This window comes from Zootoca vivipara, chromosome 7 (genome assembly GCF_965207765.1).
Source record: "Zootoca vivipara chromosome 7, rZooViv2.hap1.1, whole genome shotgun sequence".
Taxonomy (NCBI): domain Eukaryota; kingdom Metazoa; phylum Chordata; class Lepidosauria; order Squamata; family Lacertidae; genus Zootoca; species Zootoca vivipara.
The window spans coordinates 25,940,915-25,965,565 of record NC_142590.1 but is presented as its reverse complement, the minus strand read 5'-3'; the positions used below and the strand labels follow the sequence as shown (position 1 = coordinate 25,965,565).

Here is a 24,651-nt window from a genome sequence, read left to right as displayed (position 1 = left end):
TAACAAGGAGAAATGTAAAGTACTACACTTGGGCAAAAAAATGAAAGGCACAAATACAGGATGGGAGACACCTGGCTTGAGAGCAGTACATGTGAAAAGGATCTAGGAGTCCTGGTAGACCACAAACTTGACATGAGTCAACAGTGTGATGCAGCAGCTAAAAAAGCCAATGCAATTCTGGGCTGCATCAATAGGAGTATAGCGTCTAGATCAAGGGAAGTAATAGTACCACTGTGTTCTGCTCTGGTAAGACCTCACCTGGAGTACTGTGTCCCGTTCTGGGCACCACAGTTCAAAAAGGATACTGACAAGCTGGAATGTGTCCAGAGGAGGGCAACCAAAATGTTCAAAGGCCTGGATAAAATGCCTTTTGAGGAACGGCTTAGAGAGCTGGGTATGTTTAGCCTGGAGAAGAGAAGGTTAAGGGGTGATATGATAGCCCTGTTCAAATATATTAAAGGATGTCATATAGAGGAGGGCGAAAGGTTGTTTTCTGCTGCTCCAGAGAAGCGGACATGGAGCAATGGATTCAAACTACAAGAAAGAAGATTCCACCTAAACATTAGGAAGAACTTCCTGACAGTAAGAGCTGTTCGACAGTGGAATTTGCTGCCAAGAAGTGTGGTGGAGTCTCATTCTTTGGAGGTCTTTAAGCAGAGGCTTGACAGCCATATGTCAAGAATGCTTTGATGGCGTTTCCTGCTTGGCAGGGGGTTGGACTGGATGGCCCTTGTGGTCTCTTCCAACTCTATGATTCTAAGATACTTTGTGGACATATCTGTCTGCATATGAATATGAGATGAGGGTGGCAGTTGAGTTATTGAAGAATTTTGGTTTTTTCATGGTGTGTGGGCTTGCTTCACAAGGTGAGAAATCTTTAGTTGATTACAGCACCTGCCCAAACGCCAGCCATGCAACCAAGCCAATTTATTGACCTGGTGGAGAACATAACAATTTCATAAAACTGTATCATGTTGATGATGATTCCATTTTCTTTTGAGCCTATAGCCTACCTTTTACAGCACAAAACTAGTCCTGTTATGTAGCAAATGTCTGTTCCAGGACACTGAGCAGGAATAAACTGTTGGAATCTATGGTGACCATTGTACGAATGAAAAGAGACTTGGCTAGGCATGGCAATTGTGATTGAACTTGAATTGTTTTGTCGACAGGTGAAAGAGAATATTGGGAGACCTTTAATGAATAGGAAAATTAGTCAAAGTCTTAATAAGGAAAAGCACTGAAAAGTGGTTATATGTTATCAAATGGTGTTATGAGGAAGACTGATCTGAAGAGCCAAATGATTTTGATTGGTTCAGGATAATGGCATTGGGTTGCAGCTATTAAGATAGCTGCGATCCTTTGATTGGTGAATAGAAATCATGCATGTAATCTGGAAGCTTATAAAAAACATAGCTTGGGGTGGGGTTCTTTACAGCCTCCTTATTTTTGAGGGTCTCCCTATGAACATTTGTATTTCAGTAAGGGCCTATCTTTTCACTTGGAGCTTGCATCCTTTTCTTTTGGGTTTCTGAGAGAGACACCTCCAGTCTAGGAACCCCTTTTAAATATCTCCAACAGACCTCTGCAAATTTGATATCTACAGAAAGATCTATTAATGCAGCAGCATAGTAGATCTCAGGAGCACCCTGTTACATGCTACAGCCTCCCTCCCTATTTCTATTTAGGGCTGTGTGCGCACATTATCATTTGGCTCCCATGCACACCCACCCCTGGTGTTTGAAGCCAAGCACACTTGATGTGAGCCGCAATCCGCATGTGTTCTGTAGCTTCTTGAGAAATACTGTTGTTTCCTTTGAACCGGCTTGCGTATGATTTGTAAATGTAAGCCACAGTTCAGCTGAGGTGTGGACACTTCAGGAAACAGCTGCGCATGCAGAGATGACAGCGTTATCGAAGTTTTGAGAGACGAGGGGTTGGCAGCACAAGGAAGCAGATCATGTAATGTGCATCCCTGTCTCCTCTCTGGTGAGTGCAGCAATGTAAAAAGGCAATTTCGATTGCATTGGAGGGAAGCAACATTGCATGGCCTACGTGTCTCCCTTAAAAAGACACCTAACTCTCCCCAACTTCTTCAGCATAGTATACCCCACTCATATTTCTCTTCTCATCTTCTGCATCTGGCTTCTCCCCCTGCCCCCCCAATCAAAATCTCAATCAAGGTTCCACCCCGCCCCCAACGCAGGAATCGGAATACCTTATCCCACTATTTTCCTGGTCCAGGTGACCCTTTGGAAATCTAAGCAGCTGTTGTGGGCAGTGGTTCTGGCAAGCTGGCAATTGAGTCCATCTCACGACACTGCAAATGTTTTTGCATAGGAAAGAAATGCAAACAAAAGAGTTAACAAAATAATGGCAAGCAAACGCCCACCGGCCAACTATGAGAAGGGTCCGTAGCTCAGTGGCAAAATATGAATGAGTAATTTTTGTTTGTGCCATGTGGCAAAGCATATTCCTTGTATGCGAAAGGCCTTGGATTCAACCTCCAGCATCTCCAGGTTGCACTGGGAATTTCCTTGTCCGAAACCTTGGCACACTGCTGTCAGTCAGAGTAGAAATACTGAGCTAGATGATCTGACTTGGTATAAGGCATCTCCCTGTGTTCCTGCAAGGGGACTCTACTATGCAAATCACCTGCTTTTGTTTATGATATTGACATCGGTAATGCTGACTCAGCTTTGAGGGCCAGTGACAAATTCTGCAGTCCAGTCTATCCTACCAGACAGCGAGTGGCATATGCCAGGTTTGAATATGCCTGTGGCATATTCAGACAGGTTTAGTTTCCTTGTGGCTAGCTCACAGGTGGATTTCTGTTGTTCTCGTGTATGCACAAGACAGGAAATCTGTGGCTAGAATTATCATTGCACAAATAATGGACAAGTTTTCCAAGTGTCAACATTGCTTTTAGAATGCATTTTGCCATTTGGGGAGCAAGTTGTGAAGGAGAGATCTCTTTTTCAAAACTGAAACACATAAAGAACTATCTTAAGCCAACCATGAGATGGAAACAACTATATTCACTTGCAGTATTCTCAACTGAGAATGAGCTTTTGCAAAAAATATTGAAATTTGAAGATGTAATCAGTGATTTTGCTAAGAAAAAAAAGAGCCTCAAAGTTTGTTTTTAATTGACATTTACTTAAGACAAATTATGCAAACTATACATAACAAGGTGTGCCTTTGGCATATGACAGAAACTACGTAATGTTATGAGCAGGGCCGTCTCAAGCAGGTCGGGGGCCCTGGTGCCGTGGCACGGAGATCGCTCCGGTGCCCCTGCCCTGATGGGCGGGCGCAGTGCACTGAGCTGCGCTGCGCTGTGCTGCGCCGCGCCCCCCTGCCGCCCTGGCGCCCCGCGCCACCGCGACTACCCCTAGAGCCGGGCCTGGTTATGAGTTTGAGGGGGGGAATCAATCTGGGTGATGCCCTTAATTCCTTTCCATTTTGTGTGTGTGTTGGGGGGGGGGAGATCCTGTATCTGTGGGGATAGAATGCATCAGAGCCCGTAAGGACTTTGGCTACCTAGTTAAGCACCACAATTAGCCTAGCCAAAGAAGTTGCTTTGGGCCATAGAACAAATGGGTGGGCCTTCTCCACCCCTTTACCCAGCTGCTAGGAAGCAGACTAGCCAGAGTTGTGGGTGAGTAAGCTGGAAGCAGGCAGGAATACAGATACATGTTTTGCACTGCACTGTGCTGGAGTTTAGGGCTCCCCTGAAAACCAAAAAGGGAAGAAAGATCTGTTGGGGTGTTAATGCTGTGAGCCCCTATATCCTATGCTCAGGTTGTATTCTTGTGTAAATAAAACTAATATGTCCAAAAGACACCACATTGTCCACTGACCTACAGTCTAAGGAAACCGAACCTTCAAGAGCACTTAGGGGCCCCTGGAGTTTCTCCCTGCTCAGACATAGCAACGGTAGAATCAGAATAATCTTTATTTGCATCAGCCACTAGCCATAACAATAAAATAAAATACAAGGTGCTGCAGATAGAGGCGAAAGCTTAACTATACAAAATACATTCTGGAGCTTTATAACCAATGAGCAAATACTGAAACAGATCTTGAGATGGAAATGACAGAGTTAAACATCAGTTTCCCGTTGCCGTTGGAGCACTCCACCCATTTGCTTGTATCGTGGTTACTTTCATTTCCCTGTGCAGTTGCACGTTAGCCAACAGCCTCGTGTTCTGAGCCTCTAAAGTGAGTAGCCATGCCTTATATTATTAAATAAGAACTTAACGGCATTTGTGATGAATAGCACAAGGAAATGTGGGGTTGGGTTGATTTGCTGCACTCTTTGTCCTGTCGGAAAAGGGCTTTTCTGCCTCCCTCTGCCTCTCTCTTTCAAAGCACTTGCCTAAATAACCCTTCTATATTTCTCTCCCTGAGGCTGGATTAAGAGGCGCAAGCAGAGATGATGATGAATTGCCGGCTTCTGCTGGCATTGCAAGTACTGCATGGGGTGGCAGGTACCATGGTAAAACTCAACAACGGTGGGTTTGAAGACCTTGTCATTGCCATCAATCCTGGGATACGTGAAGACGGCAACATTGTTGACCGCATAAAGGTAAGACGGCCAAATAGTTGTGAACGTGTTCGATTGGCATCTTACCCCCCAGCAACTGTCGCGCTGTGATAGGCTGCAAAAATGCACTGTGCGTTTTACGAGCGTAGGTTTCCCCCACAACAAGGCTCAGACTTATGGCAGCTGCAAGAAAACTGGCTGTTTTCCCCCACTGGCACATTAAAAAAATATATTTTCAAAATCTGCAAAACTTGCAGTGACTCCAAACCTTCTGATTCTTCCCTCTTGTGAACTGGTGCTACCATTTTAGCTCTGTAACATAGGAGCCAACTCCTAGGGGACGAGATCTCTTCAACTCCCCCAGTAAAATATTTGAGGGGGCCAGGTACACCCACACACCCTAAAGTTAATGGGGATTGCCATTGAAATGATGTTTGTGTGCTGCATCTTGTGACTGATTATGTGGGACAGGACTTATCTGCTCACCCCCCATATTTTATTCAAATTGGCAGCCCTGCTCTATAAATGCATTGGTGCTCTCACCCTGAATGCTGAAAATAGAGGGAATGGGGAAGATATATGTGAAACAACGAATGGTTCCTGAAGGACCACATGGCTTCCTCTGTGTGGTTTTGTTTGTGTGCCAGAACACTGCCCATGTACTTGGAGGTGAACGTTGCACAAGTTTTGACACCGTACATTTAAAGCACAACCAACACACATTTAAAGTGAATTCCCCCAGCTTTTTATCTTTCCCATTCTCAGAGCTACTTGTTCCCAGCATTTTTAACTAGCTACAATTTGCAGAATTCCTTGGGGTCAAGTTGTGGGCTTTGAATGTATGGTGTGGCTCTGAGTCTGCAGGTGTAAAATGTCCCATCGATAAATAAATAGATAAATAAATAAATAAATAGCGTATATATTTTTACAAAAGTAACTCCACTGACACACTTGGGGGCCGGGAACGGAACCCCCATGCGAAATGGTCATTGTCTGAACTTATGTGTGCTGATTATACTATTTTATTGTCTCAAACTCCGTGAGAAGACCTTTGAAATCTTTTAATCAATTTGTAGTGCAAGAAAAAAACCAAAATTAATTTTGAAAAGGCAAAAGTTTTGGTTTTTGCCAAAAGGTTTAAAAACCACATGGCAAATTGATTGAGCAGTTGGAAATCCTTCAAATTATCTAGGATTAGCAGGCATAGGCAAACTGCCTATGCATGGATTATAGGTTTAAATTAATCAGAGTTCTGTGAGGCACAAAATTTCTGGAGATCATTCCAGAAGTGAGATGCCACTACCAAGAACGGCCCTTCCACCCACCATCACTTGACAAAATGGCTACCACTTTGAAAAAACAAAACAAAAATGTCTTTAACAGGAGGTAATTCACCCAGAAGTTTGTCAGAACTTTTTGCAGAACTTTTTCCTCATACCAGGGTGGAATCTACACACATATAAAAAACTGTTCTGAAAATGCTTTTGAAAAAACACACAAACCAACATTTTTTTAAAAAAAGCACATTGAATTTTCCATAAGGCTCACCTTCGCCACCTAGTGTCACATATTACACTTGAAACACACTTAAAACATTTCATTTGCAGCTGTGTAGCTGAGTCCCAGGTGTAGTTTTGCATGCTAAAATCCCTATATGCCAGGCTGCAATTAATGACGCAGGAGTATCCACACAAAAAATGTGCCTGATGCAGGCATGTGCAATGCATCTACTTGCCCAGGGGTCAGCAAACTTTTCCAGCAGGGGGCTGGTCCACTGTCCTTCAGACCTTGTGGGGGGGCTGGACTATATTTTGAAGGAAAAATAGCAACGAATTCTGATGCCCCACAAATAACCCAGAGATGCATTTTAAATAAAAGGACACATTCTACTCATGTAAAAACATGCTGATTCCCAGACCGTCCACAGGCCAGATTTAGAAGGAGATTGGGCCGGATCCGGCCCCTAGGCCTTAGATTGCCTACCCATGTACTAGCTTCTTGGAGAAAGGGATTTAGGGAAAGAAAGATGGCAGAAAAGACCAAAGGGCACATTCTGTACAACCAAATGCAGATACTAGTCACTGACACACAGAGGTCTTTCCTTGCCTTGCCTTTTTAGGACATGGTCAAAGAGGCATCAACGTATCTCTTCAGTGCTACGCAACAAAGATTTTACTTCAAGACTGTAAAAATTGTCATTCCTTCAACATGGAAAGAGAAAGCAGAGTATCAGAGAGTAACTACAGAAACCTATGACAAGGTAAGTCTAGGGGAATACTTTAAATTGCAACTGTACTTGTAGTAATTTTTTAAAAAAGATTGGGGGCAAATAGAAAGATCGGAGGGAAAAATAAAGACAGAATAAGACTATGCCATCACTTTTGAATACAACCGGGTTTACTTTTGATTGAACATGGATATCAGAGAGTAACCACACAAACCTATGATAAGGTAAGTCTAGGGCAGACATCCCCAAACTCGGCCCTCCAGATGTTTTGGAACTACAATTCCCATCATCCCTGACCACTGGTCCTGTTAGCTAGGAATGATGGGAGTTGTAGTCCCAAAACATATGGAGGGCCAAGTTTGGGGATGCCTGGTCTAGGGGAATTGGGCTGTATAAAATATATTGTTCTTACAGATGTGATAATGGTCAAGGCTAGATTTAAAAGGTTGGGGGACCCTGGTGCGTTCCCAAAACAGGATCCCCCCTTTACCCTCAAAGGAATGCATAAAATGAGGAACCAGAAAATATATTTTGAGGAATCTTCAATACTAGTACAAACACCTCGGGTTACAGACTCCTCTAACCCGGAAGTAGTACTTCAGGTTAAGAACTTTGCTTCAGGATGAGAACAGAAATTGCGCGGCGGCGGAGCAGCAGCAGCAGGAGGCCCCATTAGCTAAAGTGGTACCTCAGGTTAAGAACAGTTTCAGGTTAAGAATGGACCTCCAGAACGAATTAAGTTTGTAACCTGAGGTACCACTATACTGTATTTCTGTTCAGAACCAAAATCATCGTACAGTGGTACCTCAGGTTACGAACTTAATTCGTTCTGGAGGTCCGTTCTTAAGCTGAAACTGTTCTTAACCTGAGGTACCATTTTAGCTAATGGGGCCTCCCTCTGCCGCCGCACCACCGGCATGCGATTTCTGTTCTCATCCTGAAGCAAAGTTCTTAACCCAAGGTACTATTTCTGGGTTACTGGAGTCTGTAACCTGAAGCGTCTGTAACCTGAAGCGTCTGTAACCTGAAGTGTCTGTAACCCGAGGTACCACCGTATAAGATTAATATCAATGGTATTGGTAGTTTCTTTTCTCAGTGATCATTTAGCCATGCTCTGTTTTATTTCAGGCCGATGTCATAGTGGCAGATTCTTTCCCCAAATATGGAGATGATCCCTACACCTTGCAGTATGGCGGATGTGGGGAACCAGGGAGATACATTCATTTTACTCCTAACTTCTTGACCAACGACAATTTGCTTAATGCTTATGGTCCTCGAGGTAGTACCTGTTGTTGTTGTTGTTGTTGTTGTTAAAATGTGCATCAAGGTTTCAAAAGATAAAACTTTCTCGGGAATTCTATTAACTCCTTAAATGTAGTTGCTTAATCACTCGAAAGCCTCCTAATTTGTCTGTAACAGATCAGCAATATTTCCACGTCAGATTCATCAGAACATATTCCCATCACAACATCTCCCTTTTTGAAGCTAGTTGAACATGCTCCATCATACCTTCAGACTATGCACTGGGACAGCCATTTCCACCTCATCCCCTCAACCTGAAGCCATTAATAAATTGGCTTTAAAACGACCATAGCTCATAATACCCTGTGCTGTGAGAGCTCGAGGCTCACAGGTGAAGCCCAGCAATATTCCATAAAAGGTTAAGTCACTTCGCCAAGTCAATGGTTTGAGTCAGAAATTCAAGGTGAGAGTCCATGACAAGGTCATGAGACTACTCTACAAGATGTTATGTGAAGAAGAGGAGGAGGAGGAGGAGGAGGAGGAGGAGGAGTTTGGACTTGATACCCCGCCTTTCACTCCCCTTAAGGGTCTCAAAGCGTCTAACATTTTCCTTTCCCTTCCTCCCCCACAACAAACACTCTGTGAGGTGAGTGGGGCTGAGAGACTTCAGAGAAGTCTGACTATCTCAAGGTCACCCAGCAGCTGCATGTGGAGGAGTGGGGAAGCAAACCCGGTTCACCAGATTATGAGTCCACTGCTCTTAACCACTACACCACTGCTGGCTTGCACCTTGACTGAACTGAAGCCTTATAGACGTTGACGGGAGGGAAGGAGGGACTTTTCAATCAAAAGTTGCCTATCCCTTTCATAGTTATTTAATTGCTGGTGTGTGTGTGTTGTACATTATATGTCCCCCCCCTCCAAAAAAAGAGTGTCACAGTGAGCTTTGTTGTTGGTCTTCTACAGGTAGGGTCTTTGTCCATGAGTGGGCTCATCTCCGATGGGGTGTCTTTGATGAATACAACAATGATGCACCTTTCTATGCTACTGGGGGAGACAACTTGCCTGAAGCCACAAGGTACCATCCCATACCGTCCAGTTATTGCCTAGACTGGATTAGCCTGTAATTTGATGATATACAGAAGAGACTTTTCATTAGGGGGAAATGGTGCAATGTCTTGGCGGATAGCTCACCACCAATGAGTACCTTTCTCACTCTACACGCCCCCCCATTTTGTAAGAAACACGTTTATTGAAAAACACAAAAGCCCATCACCACCACGTTCCACAATAAGAGTTATCAATGCATTGAGAAAAGGCTGCGTCCGAAGTTACTGCCGCTTCTGGAAAATGTTGCCATGCCCCATGCCATGCCCTCTTCCTCTGGCTTTCAGGATAGCAGCTTTGCCCCTTCCAGCCCCAGAGCCCTGGTTTTTGTTCTTTGTACTTTTCAGCATAGGGATGTGGGTGGCACTCTGGGTTAAACCACAGAGCCTAGGGCTTGCCGGTCAGAAGGTCGGTGGTTCGAATCCCCACGATGGGGTGAGCTCCCGTTGCTTCTGATATGAGCTTGCCATACGCCTGGGTTTTTTCCGGACATTTTACCCACTTTCCGAAAATTCCGCCATTTTCGACGGATGAATCCTGGCCTTAGTCAGTCTTAATCATCTTTGTACTTTTCAGCACAGGGACACGGGTGGCGCTGTGGGTTAAACCACAGAGCCTAGGGCTTGCCGATCAGAAGGTCGGCGGTTCGAATCCCCGTGATGGGGTGAGCTCCCGTTGCTCGGTCCCTGCTCCTGCCAACCTAGCAGTTCGAAAGCACGTCAAAGTGCAAGTAGATAAATAGGTACAGCTCTGGCAGGAAGGTAAATGGTGTTTCCGTGCGCTGCTCTGGTTCACCAAAAGCGGCTTTGTCATGCTGGCCACATGACCCGGAAGCTGTACGCCGGCTCCCTCGGCCAATAAAGCAAAATGAGCGCCGCAACCCCAGAGTTGGTTACGACTGTACTTAACTGTCAGGGGTCCCTTTACCCTTACTTTTCAGCACTGGCACATTTTTCAGCATATTGGGCAAGATGAGGAATCGGGTTTTGCTCCCTTGAATGTACACCTGCTCTAGATGTGCCACATGCCCATCTCTGTAGGTCAGTGTCATGATGCCCAGTACCTACTTTTTCTTGCCCAACTCCTTATCAGCTGCAGTCTTGCAAGCACTCATGCATCCAGTGAGAAAGCCTAGGTAGGGTGTCGAGAGAGACCCCTTGCTCCTCCATTAAGCCTTATTCCCATTGTTAATATCGAGGACCATAGCAGTTAGCACAGACATAGGGCCAACCTAATCAACACCCCTAGGTCAGTCTTAGGATTGCCATATTTCAAAAAGTGAAAATCCGGACACAAAGGTTGTTGAGTTTTTTTGGGGGGGGGGTTTGAGGGAAATCACCAAAAACCCAACACTTCTTGCCATACGCCTGGGTTTTTCCGGACATTTTAGTCACTTTCCGAAAATTCCGCCATTTTCGACAGACGAATCCTGGCTATGTCTGGGAAATTCCAGGCGTGTGGCGGCCTTAGTCAGTCTTAATCATCTCCCCAGCCAAATCCAGTTGTTGCTGCTGGACCACCACCATCATTATTGTTATTGTTATTTTAATTATTATCCCATAGCAGCAAGGCAGGAGTGAATGACTGATCGAATCTGCACACAATAGTCATTTAGGAAAAAAAGAGATATTTTTTTCTAAATGACTATTCTGTGTAAATTAGATCACTTTAAAAAAATTAAAATTGTTATTAGTCCAGAGGTTCACATTATCGCCACAGGAAGAAAACTGCCTTAAAATGGTACAGAAACCACTGTGTGCATGCCCATATATTTGTGACATAAAATGCTTGTCTGGAAGCAGCCTATATGACTGAGGGCTCATCAACACTTCCACTCGTGCCACGCCACTCAAAAGTGGATAAGCTCTTATTCAAACTTTATTATATCCACGTTACTCAGAATTCTACAGTCTGATTTTCTGGGAGTGCTGGTGAGTGTTTCAGCAATTGTGGCATGGACAACAACAACACAGCATGCAACCATGCCAGCACGCAATTGCGTATTTCTCGACTTTTAAACCGACTGACCCTTATTTGTTTCTATTATGTTGATTAGGTGCTCGACGGATTTCACCGGTAAATACATATTCCCACTTGGTGGCAATCAATACAGACGTTGCAAAATTGATCCCCAAACTCAGCTGTTTGAACACGGATGCGCATTTTTCCCAAACAGGCGACAAGATACTGCAGCTTCTATAATGTATTTGCAAAGTCTCCCTTCAGTAAGTAAGACAAATCTCAGTCGGGATTTATTCTTCTTTGGTGTCTGCCTTCAAAAACACAAGGTGGTTTTTGTTTTGTTTTGTCTTGCTAAGGAGGTGGGCAACCTCAACCTCCGTGTTTAAGGGGGGAATGGACTGCATTCTTCCCTCACCTGCAGGAGCTCAGGGGAAAAAAAATCACAGCAGAACGGGGCACACACAGACAACCTCTTTCTATCCACACACCCCCTTTTGACTTTTTGAACTTTTGAGGTTTGCCCAGGATTTCTTCTACTCCTGCTTACATCAGGGATTTCTTGTGTTATCTTATACCTCCCTCTTGTGTTGTGCTGTTGCTATTTCAGCCACATGAGCACTGAGACTCCCCCTTGTGATATATGGACATTAACTTGTGACATGGGAAGTGAGTGTCTGTTCGAGCCCTGAGAGATCAATAAGTAGACTAGAACAGACTCTTTGAAAACTCTGTTCATTGCATTTTTGTGAGGTTAAGGGCAAGAGATGTCTCGAACTAAAAATCCACCTAACACCCTGTAGCCTTTTTTTGTCTGTGTGCCAATGAATGTCCATCTTTGCAGCACCTTTTCGGAAAAGACAGCTGCCATAGGAATTTCTAATGAGGCTGTGATCTTGACCTGTCCTTCCCTATCTTTTATTTAGGTTACTCAGTTCTGTAACAAAAGCAACCATAATATTAAAGCAACAAATTTGCAGAATAAAATGTGCAACTACAGGAGCAGCTGGGAAGTAATTATGGCCTCTCCCGACTTTGCCAGTTCATCTCCAATTACAGTTTCCCCACCTGATCCCACTATCTCCCTGCTGAAAAAACACGAGAGAGTTTTGTGTCTAGTGCTTGATGTTTCCGGGAGCATGGATGCGGTAAGTCTGCTTTCCATGTTCAGAAGATATGTTTTGAGAAAGTTCAAAAATTATGGTATTCATGTCCATAGCAAAAACAAATGGGCACTGAGGTTTAGCTCCAAGGGCCTTCTGGCAGTTCACTGCAAGTAGTGAGGTTACAGGGAACCAGGCAGAGGGTCTTCTCGGTGGTGGCGCCCTCCCTGTGGAACACCCTCCTATCAGGTGTCAAGGAGATAAACAACTATCTGACTTTTAGAAGACATCTAAAGGCAGCCCTGTATTGTGAAGTTTTAATGTCTAACGTTTTACATTTTTTTATTTGCTGTAAGCCGCCCTGAGTGGCTGGGGAAACCCAGCCAGATGGGCAGGGTATAAAAAAATAAAATAATTATTATAAATGTCAATACAGCATTGACATTTCTGTAGTAAATGACACTCTGTATTAGGAACGGTGAGGCTCAATTTTGTTGTATCTCAGTTGTAGGGAACCTTCAGCTTTCCACATATTGCTGAACTACAACTCCCATTAATCCCAGCAAGCATGGCCAATGACCATGGGATTTGTAGTTCAGCAAACATTCATTGCACTTGGTCTACCTGATTAGATAAGTTTTTTTGGATATTTATCCAGCTGAAGTAGCAAATCCATACAGGAGAGGTGCTGCAGGGCAGGGCAATGTGGCCGTTGTGTGCTAGAGAGGTCAACCTCAGTCAAATTCTGTGTTGGTGCAGGGAACCCAGAGCAAGTGATGGATTGTGAGAGATGGAAAACACTGGGTAGGGGAGAGACAGAATGGATGAAACATGGAGGAGGGGGGAAATCCAACTGCAAGCATTCAGTTGAGATATCTAAAGAGATCAATCAGGTCTTTTAGGATTCTCAATAGGACAGGAAACTTCAATAGCTACCCATGTTCTGGTGATAATCTCTGAAGTGGTTTCAAGAGTCATGGGAATCATTTGACTGAAAGGCAGGGCAAAGACCATCTAACTAACCAAACAACTGCTAAGCAAATAGAAACGAGATTCTGTTAACTGAATTGGTATTTCCATATATAATATATGGAAATGTGTTCAGCAGCCACAAAAGTATTGTTGTTTAGTCATTTAGTCGTGTCCAACTCTTTGTGACCCCATGGACCATAGCACGCCAGGCACTCCTGTCTTGTCTTATAGGAGAAATAGTATTATAGGAGAAAAAAAAGTATTACAGTGGTGCCTCGCTTAACGAATGCCCTGCTTAACGAAATTTCCGCTTAACGAAATGATTTTTCGAGCGGAGGTTGCCTCGCTAGACGAATTCGTTTTATGAAAAATTCGTCTAGCGAATCGCAGTTTGCCATAGGAATGCATTGAAATTCAATTAATGCATTCCTATGGGCAAAAATTTTTTTTTCAAAAAAATTTCAATGCATTCCTATGGGATTCGCTAGACGAATTTTTCGTTATAAGAAAAGACCCGTGGAATGAATTAAATTCGTCTAGCGAGGCACCACTGTATAGGAGAAATATCCTTTGAGAGCACAATTCACGGGAAAAGCCCCATTGAAATGAAAGCTGCTGTTGTGCACCTCCTGTCCATTTCAGAAAAATTTCCAGAAGGATTGTGCCCTGAATCACAACATGGATGAGGTTATTTGAATACTCTGAAATATTATGGATTTGTCTATATTCATGAATGTTTTGCTGATCACTATACTTACAAATAAAGCTTCAGGATTTTTTTTTATTTGCTTCTCAGAATGCACTGGCAGGTCTGTGAATGCTGTTTTTTTAAAAAAATATTATTATTCATATGCAGAGCAATCGCATTGGTCGGCAGAAACAAGCTGCAGAAATATTCATCCTGCAGATTATTGAAGCGGGATCCTGGGTTGGGATAGTCACGTTCAGCAGCGGAGCATCAATTCTGACTGGCTTGAAACAGATCAGCAGCAACAGCATGCGGCAAACACTTGCAGACTATCTTCCTACCTCAGCTGGTGGAGGAACCAACATATGTTCCGGAGTGCGGTCAGGATTTCAGGTGAAGGAGAAGAAAAAGAATCTAGATTATTTTATTCCTATGCTTCTGCTTAGTCGAGTGTTGTTGAAGTTTAGTCGTTTAGTTGTGTCCGACCCTTTGTGACCCCATGGGCCAGAGCACACCAGGCACTCCTGTCTTCCACTGCCTCCCACAGTTTGGTCAGACACCAAACTTAGTCGGGTAGCCAGATATAAAAGAAGGCAGTGTTGCTGCATATAATAGTTGTGTTCTAGGGGGTCTATCAGGTCTCATAAAAGCCAAGAAAACTGAAATTCAGTGCAGACAAGATAGAGGTGCTGTTAGTTGGTGGTTTGCTGCCTGGGTAAGTGGTGTTCAACCAGTTCTGGATTCTTACTCACCTGAAAGGTCAGGTTTATAGCTTGGTGGAACCAAAAGAGCCAGTGTGGTGTAGTGGTTAGGAGCAATGGACTCGTAATCTGGTGAACTGGGTTCAATTCCCCACTCCTCCACATGCAACTGCTTGGGCTAGTCACACTTCTCTGAAGTCTCTCAGGCTCACTCACCTCACAGAGTGTTTGTTGTGGGGGAGGAAGGGAAAGGAGATTGTTAGCTGCTTTGAGACTCCTTGAGGGGAGTGAAAGGTGGGATAGCAAGTCCAAACTCCTCCTCCTCCTCCTCCTCCTCCTCCTCCTCCTCCTCCTCCTCCTCCTCCTCTTCTTCTTCCTCTTCCTCTTCCTCTTCCTCTTCCTCTCCCTCTTCCTGATTGACTTAGCAATGACTGGGCAGCCTGATAAACTGGTCCTAAACTTTGAAGGAGCCATAGTGCATCACTGTGAATTCCCTGCAGTGGAAGCTATATGCTTTCTCTCCCTTTCCATATTGAGGCCAAAGAGAGTGCAAAAGCTGGCATCTCCAAGCGTGGGGACAGGGAAGGGGAATTTGTTCAGTTTGCATTTAAAGCCGAGTTTATCACTTTCCTAAACAATTTGACAACCCAAACAAACCGCCCTTCAAAATTTGGTGCTTTAAGTTTTCCTCTCTCTTTTTGATAAAATTTTAAATTAGTTTTCAATTTATTAGTTTTCAATCCAAAATGAATTGCTTTAGTTTTCCAACTCACCAATGTTTACAAAAAAATGAACATATTACGTACAAGTTTGCCTGAAATGGAATCTATTATAGAAAAACCTATAATCAAGATGCATAATCAAACGGGGGGAGGGGGGAATCTATAACCAAGATGCATTATATTAGGAGAAACTGCTTGCAAAAATATGCACTTGAGTGAAAGCTGCATATTAAAAAAAAATGTTTATTAGGAGAAATGTGCACTAAAATGCTGAATAATTTTCATGAGAAATTTTAAAAATAAAATTCCGAAATTGCTGTAAAAAAGCGGAGATTGAAATTTAAGAATTTAAAAAAGAGAAACTTTGATGGCTGATATTGACAGGTCTTCTATCCCTAGGCATGGATTTTAGGGGAATGCTATGGCAGTTGTTGTGGAACAGCAGCTAGAGAGAGGAGTGAGCAACCCAATTTGCACATTATTTTCTACCCTTTGAAAGTAGTGAAGTAGCAAATACTGTTAAGGGAGGAACAGTCTGCTTCTGTTAGAGGTATGAAATTAATTCACACATATGTCACAGAACAGCAACCGTACAACATACTTGCAGAGCTTTGTAGCAGTTATGTCATACACTTTAAGCATGTGCCCTTCTACATTGCTAGTTGCTGTTAAATTTTCAATCTTTCCCCCCCATACAGGTCTTTTTACAAAAGTATTCAACTACAAAAGGCTGTGAAATTGTTCTCTTGACAGATGGGGAAGATAATGCTATAACCTCTTGTTTCGAGGAAGTTCAAAATAGTGGGTCTATAATTCACACCATTGCTTTGGGAGAAAGTGCTGCAGAAGAACTAGAAAGATTGGCAGACCTGACGGGTAAGTGATTGAACGAAATGTCTGAGTCTTACAGGAGTCTTCTGTGCTACTTAGTGCCAGCTGGTGTCTTGCAAAAAGTCCGTTTCACTTTAGACACACACTGTCTGCAGCAGTATTCAGAGAAGCCTCTCTCAGCAGCCATTCCCTGCACACAGAGAGAAGACAGAAAAGCAGTTAAAAACAACAGTTACAATCGTACCTTGGTTCTCAAATTTAATCCGTTCCGGGAGTCCATTCAACTCCTGGAACCGTTCGAGAACCAAGGCACAGCTTCCGATTGGCTGCAGGAGCTTCCTGCACTCAGTCAGAAGCCGGACGTTCAACTTCCAAACATTGTTCGAAAACCAAACACTCACTTCTTGTTTTCGATTGTTCGGGATCCGAAACGTACAAGTTCCAAGGTGTCCGGGTTCCAAGGTTCCATTGTACTTGAAAAACAGTCACAACAGAATGGAACGCTTCTCACATGTGACTCACAGTCAGCCAATCACATGAGAGAGCTACTGCCCAAGGAAAAACCCCATGTTAAAAACACACAGTAATTTAACATGAATAAATATGACTAAGGGACCCAGGTGGCGCTGTGGTTAAACCACTGAGCCTAGGGCTTGCTGATCAGAAGGTCGGCGGTTTGAATCCCTGCAACGGGGTGAGCTCCTGTTGCTCGGTCCCAGCTCCTGCCCACCTAGCAGTTCGAAAGCACATCAAAGTGCAAGTAGATAAATAGGGACCGCTCTGGCGGGAAGGTAAACAGCATTTCCATGCGCTGCTCTGGTTCGCAAACAAACGGCCTTTAGAGCGAGATGAGCGCTGCAACCCCAGAGTCGGACACGACTGGACCTGATGGTCAGGGGCCCCTTTACCTTTAAAATATGACTATTTTAGGAAATTAAACCATGATCCTTAACAATCCCAAGTCCTATTGCCGTATTTACTCAATTCTCATACATCAGCAAAACTAACGCACACCTCAACTTTCAGAAACTTGAAACAAAACAAAAAAAGTATTTGCTGGTGAATGTAAATGTGCTGTCGAATCTAACGTGCACCTTCATTTTTCGCAATGTGATTTGGCCCCCAAAAGTGAGCATTAGATTTGAATAAATGTGGTATTCTGTCATTGTGCCATTTGTGAGGACAGAATGCCATACTGAAAATGGGGAGACCGCGGATCAGGTAGTCATTCAGCCACAAAAGCTCACTGGGTTGTGAGGATAACATTGGAAGGGGTCTTTTTTGTACTGGGTTAGGGGAGAAGGTGAAATACAAGGGCAATAAAGAAATCTAGAGATTCCTTCCTTCCGCTGAGTTAAGTGGGCTAAATTTTCCGTAGCCATTCCAGTTGCTGCCTATGATCACAAAACACTAATACCTTGGGGCGTGGCATTCTATGGAATAAAAAGCCCTAGTGCAGGAATTAGGGATCGTTCAATGAATTTTTCACAATCCCCTCCCCTGCACCATGTAGTGGCCACTACAAGGCATCATACGAAAGCTAATTGCATTTTATTCCACTTGAAAAATTCTGATTATTAATATTTCAATCACATTTCAGGAGGTTCAAAATTTTCTGCCACTGACAATTTGGATTCCAATGGCCTCATCAATGCTTTCAGTGGAATTTCTTCAGGAAGTGGAGATATCAGTCAACAATCTATTCAGGTTTGAACTGCAAAGATTTGAGTGCATGCAGCAGTCTATTTTTATCATCATCATCATCATCACAATAATAATAATAATAATAATAATAATAATAATAATAATAATAATAATAATTTATACCCCACCCATCTGGCTGAGTCTCCCCAGCCACTCTGGGCAGCTCCCAATTGAATATTAAAATAATACAGCATTAAATATTAAAAGCTTCCCTAAACAGGGCTGCCTTCAGATGTCTTTTAAAATTAGAATAGCTGCTTATTTCCTTGACATCTGATGGAAGGGCATTCCACAGGGCAGGTGCTGCTACCGAGAAGGCCCACTGTCTGGTTCCCTGTAACCTCACTTCTTGCAATGAGGGAACCGCCAGAAGGCCCTCGGCGCTGGATCTTAGTGTCCGGGCTGAACGGTGGGGGTGGAGACGCCCCTTCAGGTATACAGGACCAAGGCCGTTTAGGGCTTTAAAGGTCAACACCGACACTTTGAATTGTGCTTGGAAACGTACTGGGAGCCAGTGTAGATCTCTCAGGACCGGTGTTATGTGGTCCCGGCGGCCGCTCCCAGTCACCAGTCTAGCTGCCGCATTCTGGATTAGTTGCAGTTTCCGGGTCACCTTCAAAGGTAGCCCCATGTAGAGTGCATTGCAGTAATCCAAGCAGGAGATTACCAGAACATGCACCACTCTGGTGGGACAGTCCACCGGCAGGTAGGGTCTCAGCCTGTGTACCAGATGGAGCTGATAGACAGTTGCCCTGGACACAGAATTGACCTGTTCCTCCATGGACAGCTGTGAGTCCAAAATGATTCCCAGGCTGTGCACCTGGTCCTTCGGGCACAGTTACCCCATTCAGGACCAGGGAGTCCTCCACACCTGCCTGCCTCCTGTCCCCCACAAACAGTACTTCTGTCTTGTCAGGATTCAACCTCAATCCGTTAACTGCCATCCACCCTCCAACCGCTATCACTATCACTATTATTATTTGCTTTAAATTACTAGGCACTATATAAGAATTAAAGTCAATGTAGAGTGAAATCAATTCTACAGTCCACATTTTTCTATTATTGAACAGGGGGAGGAACAGGTATTAAAGTAATTAAAAGAGAAGGGCAAACGGTCAAAATGGATTTTGGCAGAGCTGAAACATTTCACAATGTACCATTCTGAGCTCAAATGAATGTGTAATATAATTCATTTGGAGATGAGGTTTCATTAGGAAAATAATATATGACAAAAGTGTTTCTTTAAACAAAAAACAAAAAACAACCCCAGCACCATGGTCCCTGCCCAGAAGATTGTACCTTTGGCTACCCTTTGCCAAAATGTGGAAACTGGAGATTTGAGTTGCCTCATCTAGCATTATCCAAATATTGGCTGGCCATTTCCAAGGCTGTTGAGATAAAGGTGCGATTCTTTCCACCTGTTTCAACGTAGCTGCTTATCTGCCTTCCTCCATTTCTTTAACATTGAAATATTGATAGAAACTAAATTTATCACCACTGGGAAAACCAAGATCTGTATGGGGCAAGGCTATACCAGCATTTTTATTAATGGCTGAGTACTGCGTATTTCTTGTCCAGCAGAACTAACCACTGTGAAGGCACCTTCTAAACAATGTACCGCCACTCATTTCTTTACACCTTATGAAAGGAAATAAACCATATGTATTCAATTTGTAAAACTTTTCAGATACTGTATATTTATTCCCCCCTACCCCCAACAGCTTGAAAGTAGAGGGCAAAGCGTCGGTTCCAAAGACCAGCTGAATGGTATTGTAACCATTGATAAAACAGTAGGAAATGACACTTTCTTTGTGGTGACGTGGGGCGTGTCCCCACCGGGAATTCTGCTGACAGATCCCAAAGGAAGAGAGTACACTGACAAAGACTTTGCAATTGATAGCACCAATGTCCAAACAGCTCGCCTCAAGATTGATGGAACCGCAGAGGTAAAAACTGAACTGTTTTCAAACTTCTCTATGTGTCGAACCGTTACTAGGAATGTGCCTGTTCCTTTTTGAAAAGGGAGAAATGATTGTAGCTGTGTTAGTGAAGGGTTGTGTCACTACAGCAAATTATTGAAGAGCCATTCACTACTAATCCGTACGACATTTAACATTCAGTTGCTTGTCTGATATTACAGTTTCTGTGCAACTGACCAGTTTATTACTTTATCCCTTATAGGGCAGAATAATCACAGAATAATCATAGAATCATCAAACTGTAGAATTGTAGAGTTGGGACCACGAGAAAAATCTAGTTCAGCCCCCCGCAATGCAGGAAATTGATGTTATATCTATACTACTAGCTGACCCAGCCACGCGTTGCTGTGGTTCTTTCCTGTGGTCCCTCCCCACCCTGTCCCGATCCATGACGTATCCTGCCCCTCCTCCATCCACCCCGGCTCATCCCTGTGTTTCGGTAGGATACCCTTTCCTCTGTTGTCCCTGGGGAGTGTTGGCCCCTCCCCCATGTATCTCCATACCTTGCCCCCCACCCTTGGAGAAGGAACTGTTAGGTTCTGGGTTTTATTTCCCAGCATGCACTTCTGTCTGAGCCCTCTGTTGTCCCTGGGGAGTGTTGGCCCCTACCCCCGGTATCTTCCTACATTGGCCCCCACCCTTGGAGAAGGAAATGTTAGTTTCTGGGTTCAATTTCCCAGTATTTACTTTTGTCTGAGCCCTCTGTTGTCCCCTCCCCCCTGTATCTCCATACATTGCCCCCTGCACATGCATCCTGAACATTTCTATATATTTAGATTAAGGATGGGGATGATGATGTGCCCTGGGACGCAGAGAGCTACTTAAAAAATTCCGAGGGGGGGATCAAATAGCGAAACCCCATAGCCCCGTAGCAACAGACAGGCCCAGACAGAAGGAGGGGGGTCATATGGGCCACTTGCCGCGGGCCTCTGGATCTAGAGGGGGCCTCGGTCTGCATATTCACAATCAGTAAAATGAAAAAAGTAACAAAAGGGTTAAAAACAGGGACACATTATCTTATCTACCTGGGCCAGGCCTCTGTTTGGCCCTGCAAGGGCCTGGCAACAGAAGGCATGTTCTGAAGCACCCGAGTTGTTCAGTTCCATAAAAAACCCAGGAAGTGGCAAGGGGAAGGTAGGGGGTTGTAAATGGGTTGGGGGGTGGCCACTGCAAATATCTGAGGACTTAAACTGGGGAGAGAAAGTGCATGGTTGTGGTTTTTTTTAAAAAAAGACACAGAGGCTTACAATCAGTTGTTTCTCCTAAAATAAGACATACCCATAAAATATAAAATAAGCCATAGCAGGATTTCTAAGCATTTGCGCAATATAAGCCATACCCCGAAAATAAGACATAGTGATAGGCACAGTTCTGGAGGGCCCCAAGGAAGAGGCAAGGCTGGACGCGTAATAAATAAGACATCCCCTGAAAATAAGCCAATGTGGGGGGTTTTTAGGGAAAAAAAATATAAGACAGTGTCTTATTTTTGGAGAAACATGGTTAAAGCCTAGGTTAAAAGGGGCACGACTGCCCTTACTTAAAATGGCCACCAGAGCCTCGCATGTGACACAACGCCCACTAAATTATAAAGCGAAAACCCCTCGCTGTGCCCCCAAGTGCGTGTTAGGATAAATGATGGACGACTGCCTAATGCTGCCAGGCATTTATTACTGCAGCCGCCGGGAGAGGCTTTGGGTGGGCTTGGGGTGTAATGGCCATTTTGGTGGTTGCAAAGCCTCCTGTTTTACAGGATCTCGTGGCGGAGGCGGGGTTTGTGGGTGTGGCGCGTCGTTGTGTCTAATCCCTGTGACTGCCCCCACGTGTCCCGATCCATGATCTATTCAGTTTGTTCCCCCCCTCCATGTATCTCATGACGTTTTGAAGGATGGTATTTATTTTTGTCTTGTGGGGTTTTTTGGGGGGGGTAGTGGTGCTAAATTGTAAAGTAAAAACCCCTTGCCGTGCCCCCAAGTGTGTTGCTGTGGGTTATCTACCCCCCCCCGGGCCTAGTGGGGTCTGGCAGCAGGGGCCTACATAAAACAAAGGCCTAGTTTTGGCCGCCTTGGTGATTTCAGTTGCTTGGTTGATTATGTCATTTGGTTTGTGGGTGTGGCTTAGATTTCACAGGAAGGGAGGGAGTGTACTGTGGGAGGAATTCCACTTGAGGCCGGTGTTTGACTTGGTGGAAAACCAGGTCTACACCTGGCCAGGTGTGTGATTTGAGGTTTTCTTGTCCCCAGCAACCCCCATGGAGTGGCCTGGATCGTTGTGTCAAAATTTCAGGACGATCGGTCAAGCGGTTACAGAGAACATAGCGGCCAACAATTTCAAGATTTTTATATTTATATATATATAGATTAGGCAGTCCATTATACCATTATACCAAGTCTGAGGCTTTTGTCATTCTGGTCAACTGCGCCACTTAGGGCAGCCTCGACCTACTTTTATGCCTGAGGGAAGATTGTGCCCCTCATGTCTGCTCCCCAAACCCCCTCCACCCAGGCTGCCATGGACTGGCTGATTCAAACTGCGGGCCTGGTGGTGCCCGTGATGTTCTGTCGCGGCCGGGAGTGGCAATGGCCACAGAAAGATGGCGAGGCTCCATGGGGCTGAGGAGGCGCTGCAGTGGGCCGCAACTGCCATTCACCGTGGAAGGAGTAAACGTCCATTATATGTCCCGCTCGACACTGCTGCCAGTACCTTCTGCACTTGTAGATATATATTTTGTAGAAAATGACATCCATCTTTATCAAAGCACAACAATAACCAAAGGAATGGAACTGTATTCACAAACATTACTTAGATATGCAATATTCTTCTATATTTCAGAGAGGAGATTGGATTTATTCAATTCAGAATACATATTCAAAGGCTCAGGTCCTATCGATAACAGTCACAACTAGAGCAGCATCTGTCAATGTGGCCCCGGTGATTGTGAAGTCCTTTATGAATAGTGATACCAATATGTTTCCTAGTCCGATGGTTATTTATGCAGAAGTCAGCCAAGGATTCTTACCTGTTATCGGTGCAAAAGTCATAGCCACAGTTGAACCAGAGACCGGACCAAGTGAAGAGGTAGAGCTTTTGGACAATGGTTCAGGCAAGTTTATTTTTAAACCTTTATGGCAGTATGCATTCTGGATTCCCCCCCTCCCCCTGGAAGCAGAATATTAACTCATCAACTCTAGCATCATCTGAGCTGACATAGTGGATTCAAAAGCTGATCTTGGCTGTTCATCTTTTGCAGTGGCAAATTCATTCATTCTTTTCCGACAGAGTACATACATTGCAACCAAAACCGGTGTATGTATTTGGCTTTTCCTGTAGCATGTGACTTGCCTTATCTGCAAATGTGAACTGGAACCGTTATATATCAGGATCTCGATCTGGATTCTAGAGGGGGCCTCGGTCTCTGGATCTAGAGGGGCCTCTAGAGGGGCCTCTGGATCTAGAGGGGGCCTCGGTCTCTGGATCTAGAGAGGCCTCTGGATCTAGAGGGGGCCTCGGTCTGCATATTCACAATCAGTAAAATGAAAAAAGTAACAAAAGGGTTAAAAACAGGGACACATTATCTTATCTACCTGGGCCAGGCCTCTGTTTGGCCCTGCAAGGGCCTGGCAACAGAAGGCATGTTCTGAAGCACCCGAGTTGTTCAGTTCCATAAAAAACCCAGGAAGTGGCAAGGGGAAGGTAGGGGGTTGTAAATGGGTTGGGGGGTGGCCACTGCAAATATCTGAGGACTTAAACTGGGGAGAGAAAGTGCATGGTTGTGGTTTTTTTTAAAAAAAGACACAGAGGCTTACAATCAGTTGTTTCTCCTAAAATAAGACATACCCATAAAATATAAAATAAGCCATAGCAGGATTTCTAAGCATTTGCGCAATATAAGCCATACCCCGAAAATAAGACATAGTGATAGGCACAGTTCTGGAGGGCCCCAAGGAAGAGGCAAGGCTGGACGCGTAATAAATAAGACATCCCCTGAAAATAAGCCAATGTGGGGGGTTTTTAGGGAAAAAAAATATAAGACAGTGTCTTATTTTTGGAGAAACATGGTTAAAGCCTAGGTTAAAAGGGGCACGACTGCCCTTACTTAAAATGGCCACCAGAGCCTCGCATGTGACACAACGCCCACTAAATTATAAAGCGAAAACCCCTCGCTGTGCCCCCAAGTGCGTGTTAGGATAAATGATGGACGACTGCCTAATGCTGCCAGGCATTTATTACTGCAGCCGCCGGGAGAGGCTTTGGGTGGGCTTGGGGTGTAATGGCCATTTTGGTGGTTGCAAAGCCTCCTGTTTTACAGGATCTCGTGGCGGAGGCGGGGTTTGTGGGTGTGGCGCGTCGTTGTGTCTAATCCCTGTGACTGCCCCCACGTGTCCCGATCCATGATCTATTCAGTTTGTTCCCCCCCTCCATGTATCTCATGACGTTTTGAAGGATGGTATTTATTTTTGTCTTGTGGGGTTTTTTGGGGGGGGTAGTGGTGCTAAATTGTAAAGTAAAAACCCCTTGCCGTGCCCCCAAGTGTGTTGCTGTGGGTTATCTACCCCCCCCCCCCCCGGGCCTAGTGGGGTCTGGCAGCAGGGGCCTACATAAAACAAAGGCCTAGTTTTGGCCGCCTTGGTGATTTCAGTTGCTTGGTTGATTATGTCATTTGGTTTGTGGGTGTGGCTTAGATTTCACAGGAAGGGAGGGAGTGTACTGTGGGAGGAATTCCACTTGAGGCCGGTGTTTGACTTGGTGGAAAACCAGGTCTACACCTGGCCAGGTGTGTGATTTGAGGTTTTCTTGTCCCCAGCAACCCCCATGGAGTGGCCTGGATCGTTGTGTCAAAATTTCAGGACGATCGGTCAAGCGGTTACAG

The 24,651-nt window shown here is 44.5% G+C and overlaps 1 protein-coding gene across 1 annotated transcript in view; it reads left to right on the top strand.

The window, feature by feature from the left end:
* Window positions 1-24,651, top strand: part of LOC118089221 (calcium-activated chloride channel regulator 1) — a 40,923-nt gene that overhangs the window by 9,713 nt on the left and 6,559 nt on the right. The window contains exons 2-12 of the mRNA XM_088673847.1: window positions 4,414-4,591; window positions 6,669-6,809; window positions 7,905-8,055; window positions 8,985-9,096; window positions 11,182-11,350; window positions 12,011-12,232; window positions 14,016-14,240; window positions 15,969-16,146; window positions 17,702-17,808; window positions 19,527-19,751; window positions 22,614-22,884. Of these exons, the coding sequence (XP_088529973.1) occupies window positions 4,439-4,591; window positions 6,669-6,809; window positions 7,905-8,055; window positions 8,985-9,096; window positions 11,182-11,350; window positions 12,011-12,232; window positions 14,016-14,240; window positions 15,969-16,146; window positions 17,702-17,808; window positions 19,527-19,751; window positions 22,614-22,884 (1,954 nt within the window). The 5' untranslated portion in view covers window positions 4,414-4,438. The remainder of the gene's footprint in view (window positions 1-4,413; window positions 4,592-6,668; window positions 6,810-7,904; window positions 8,056-8,984; window positions 9,097-11,181; window positions 11,351-12,010; window positions 12,233-14,015; window positions 14,241-15,968; window positions 16,147-17,701; window positions 17,809-19,526; window positions 19,752-22,613; window positions 22,885-24,651) is intronic.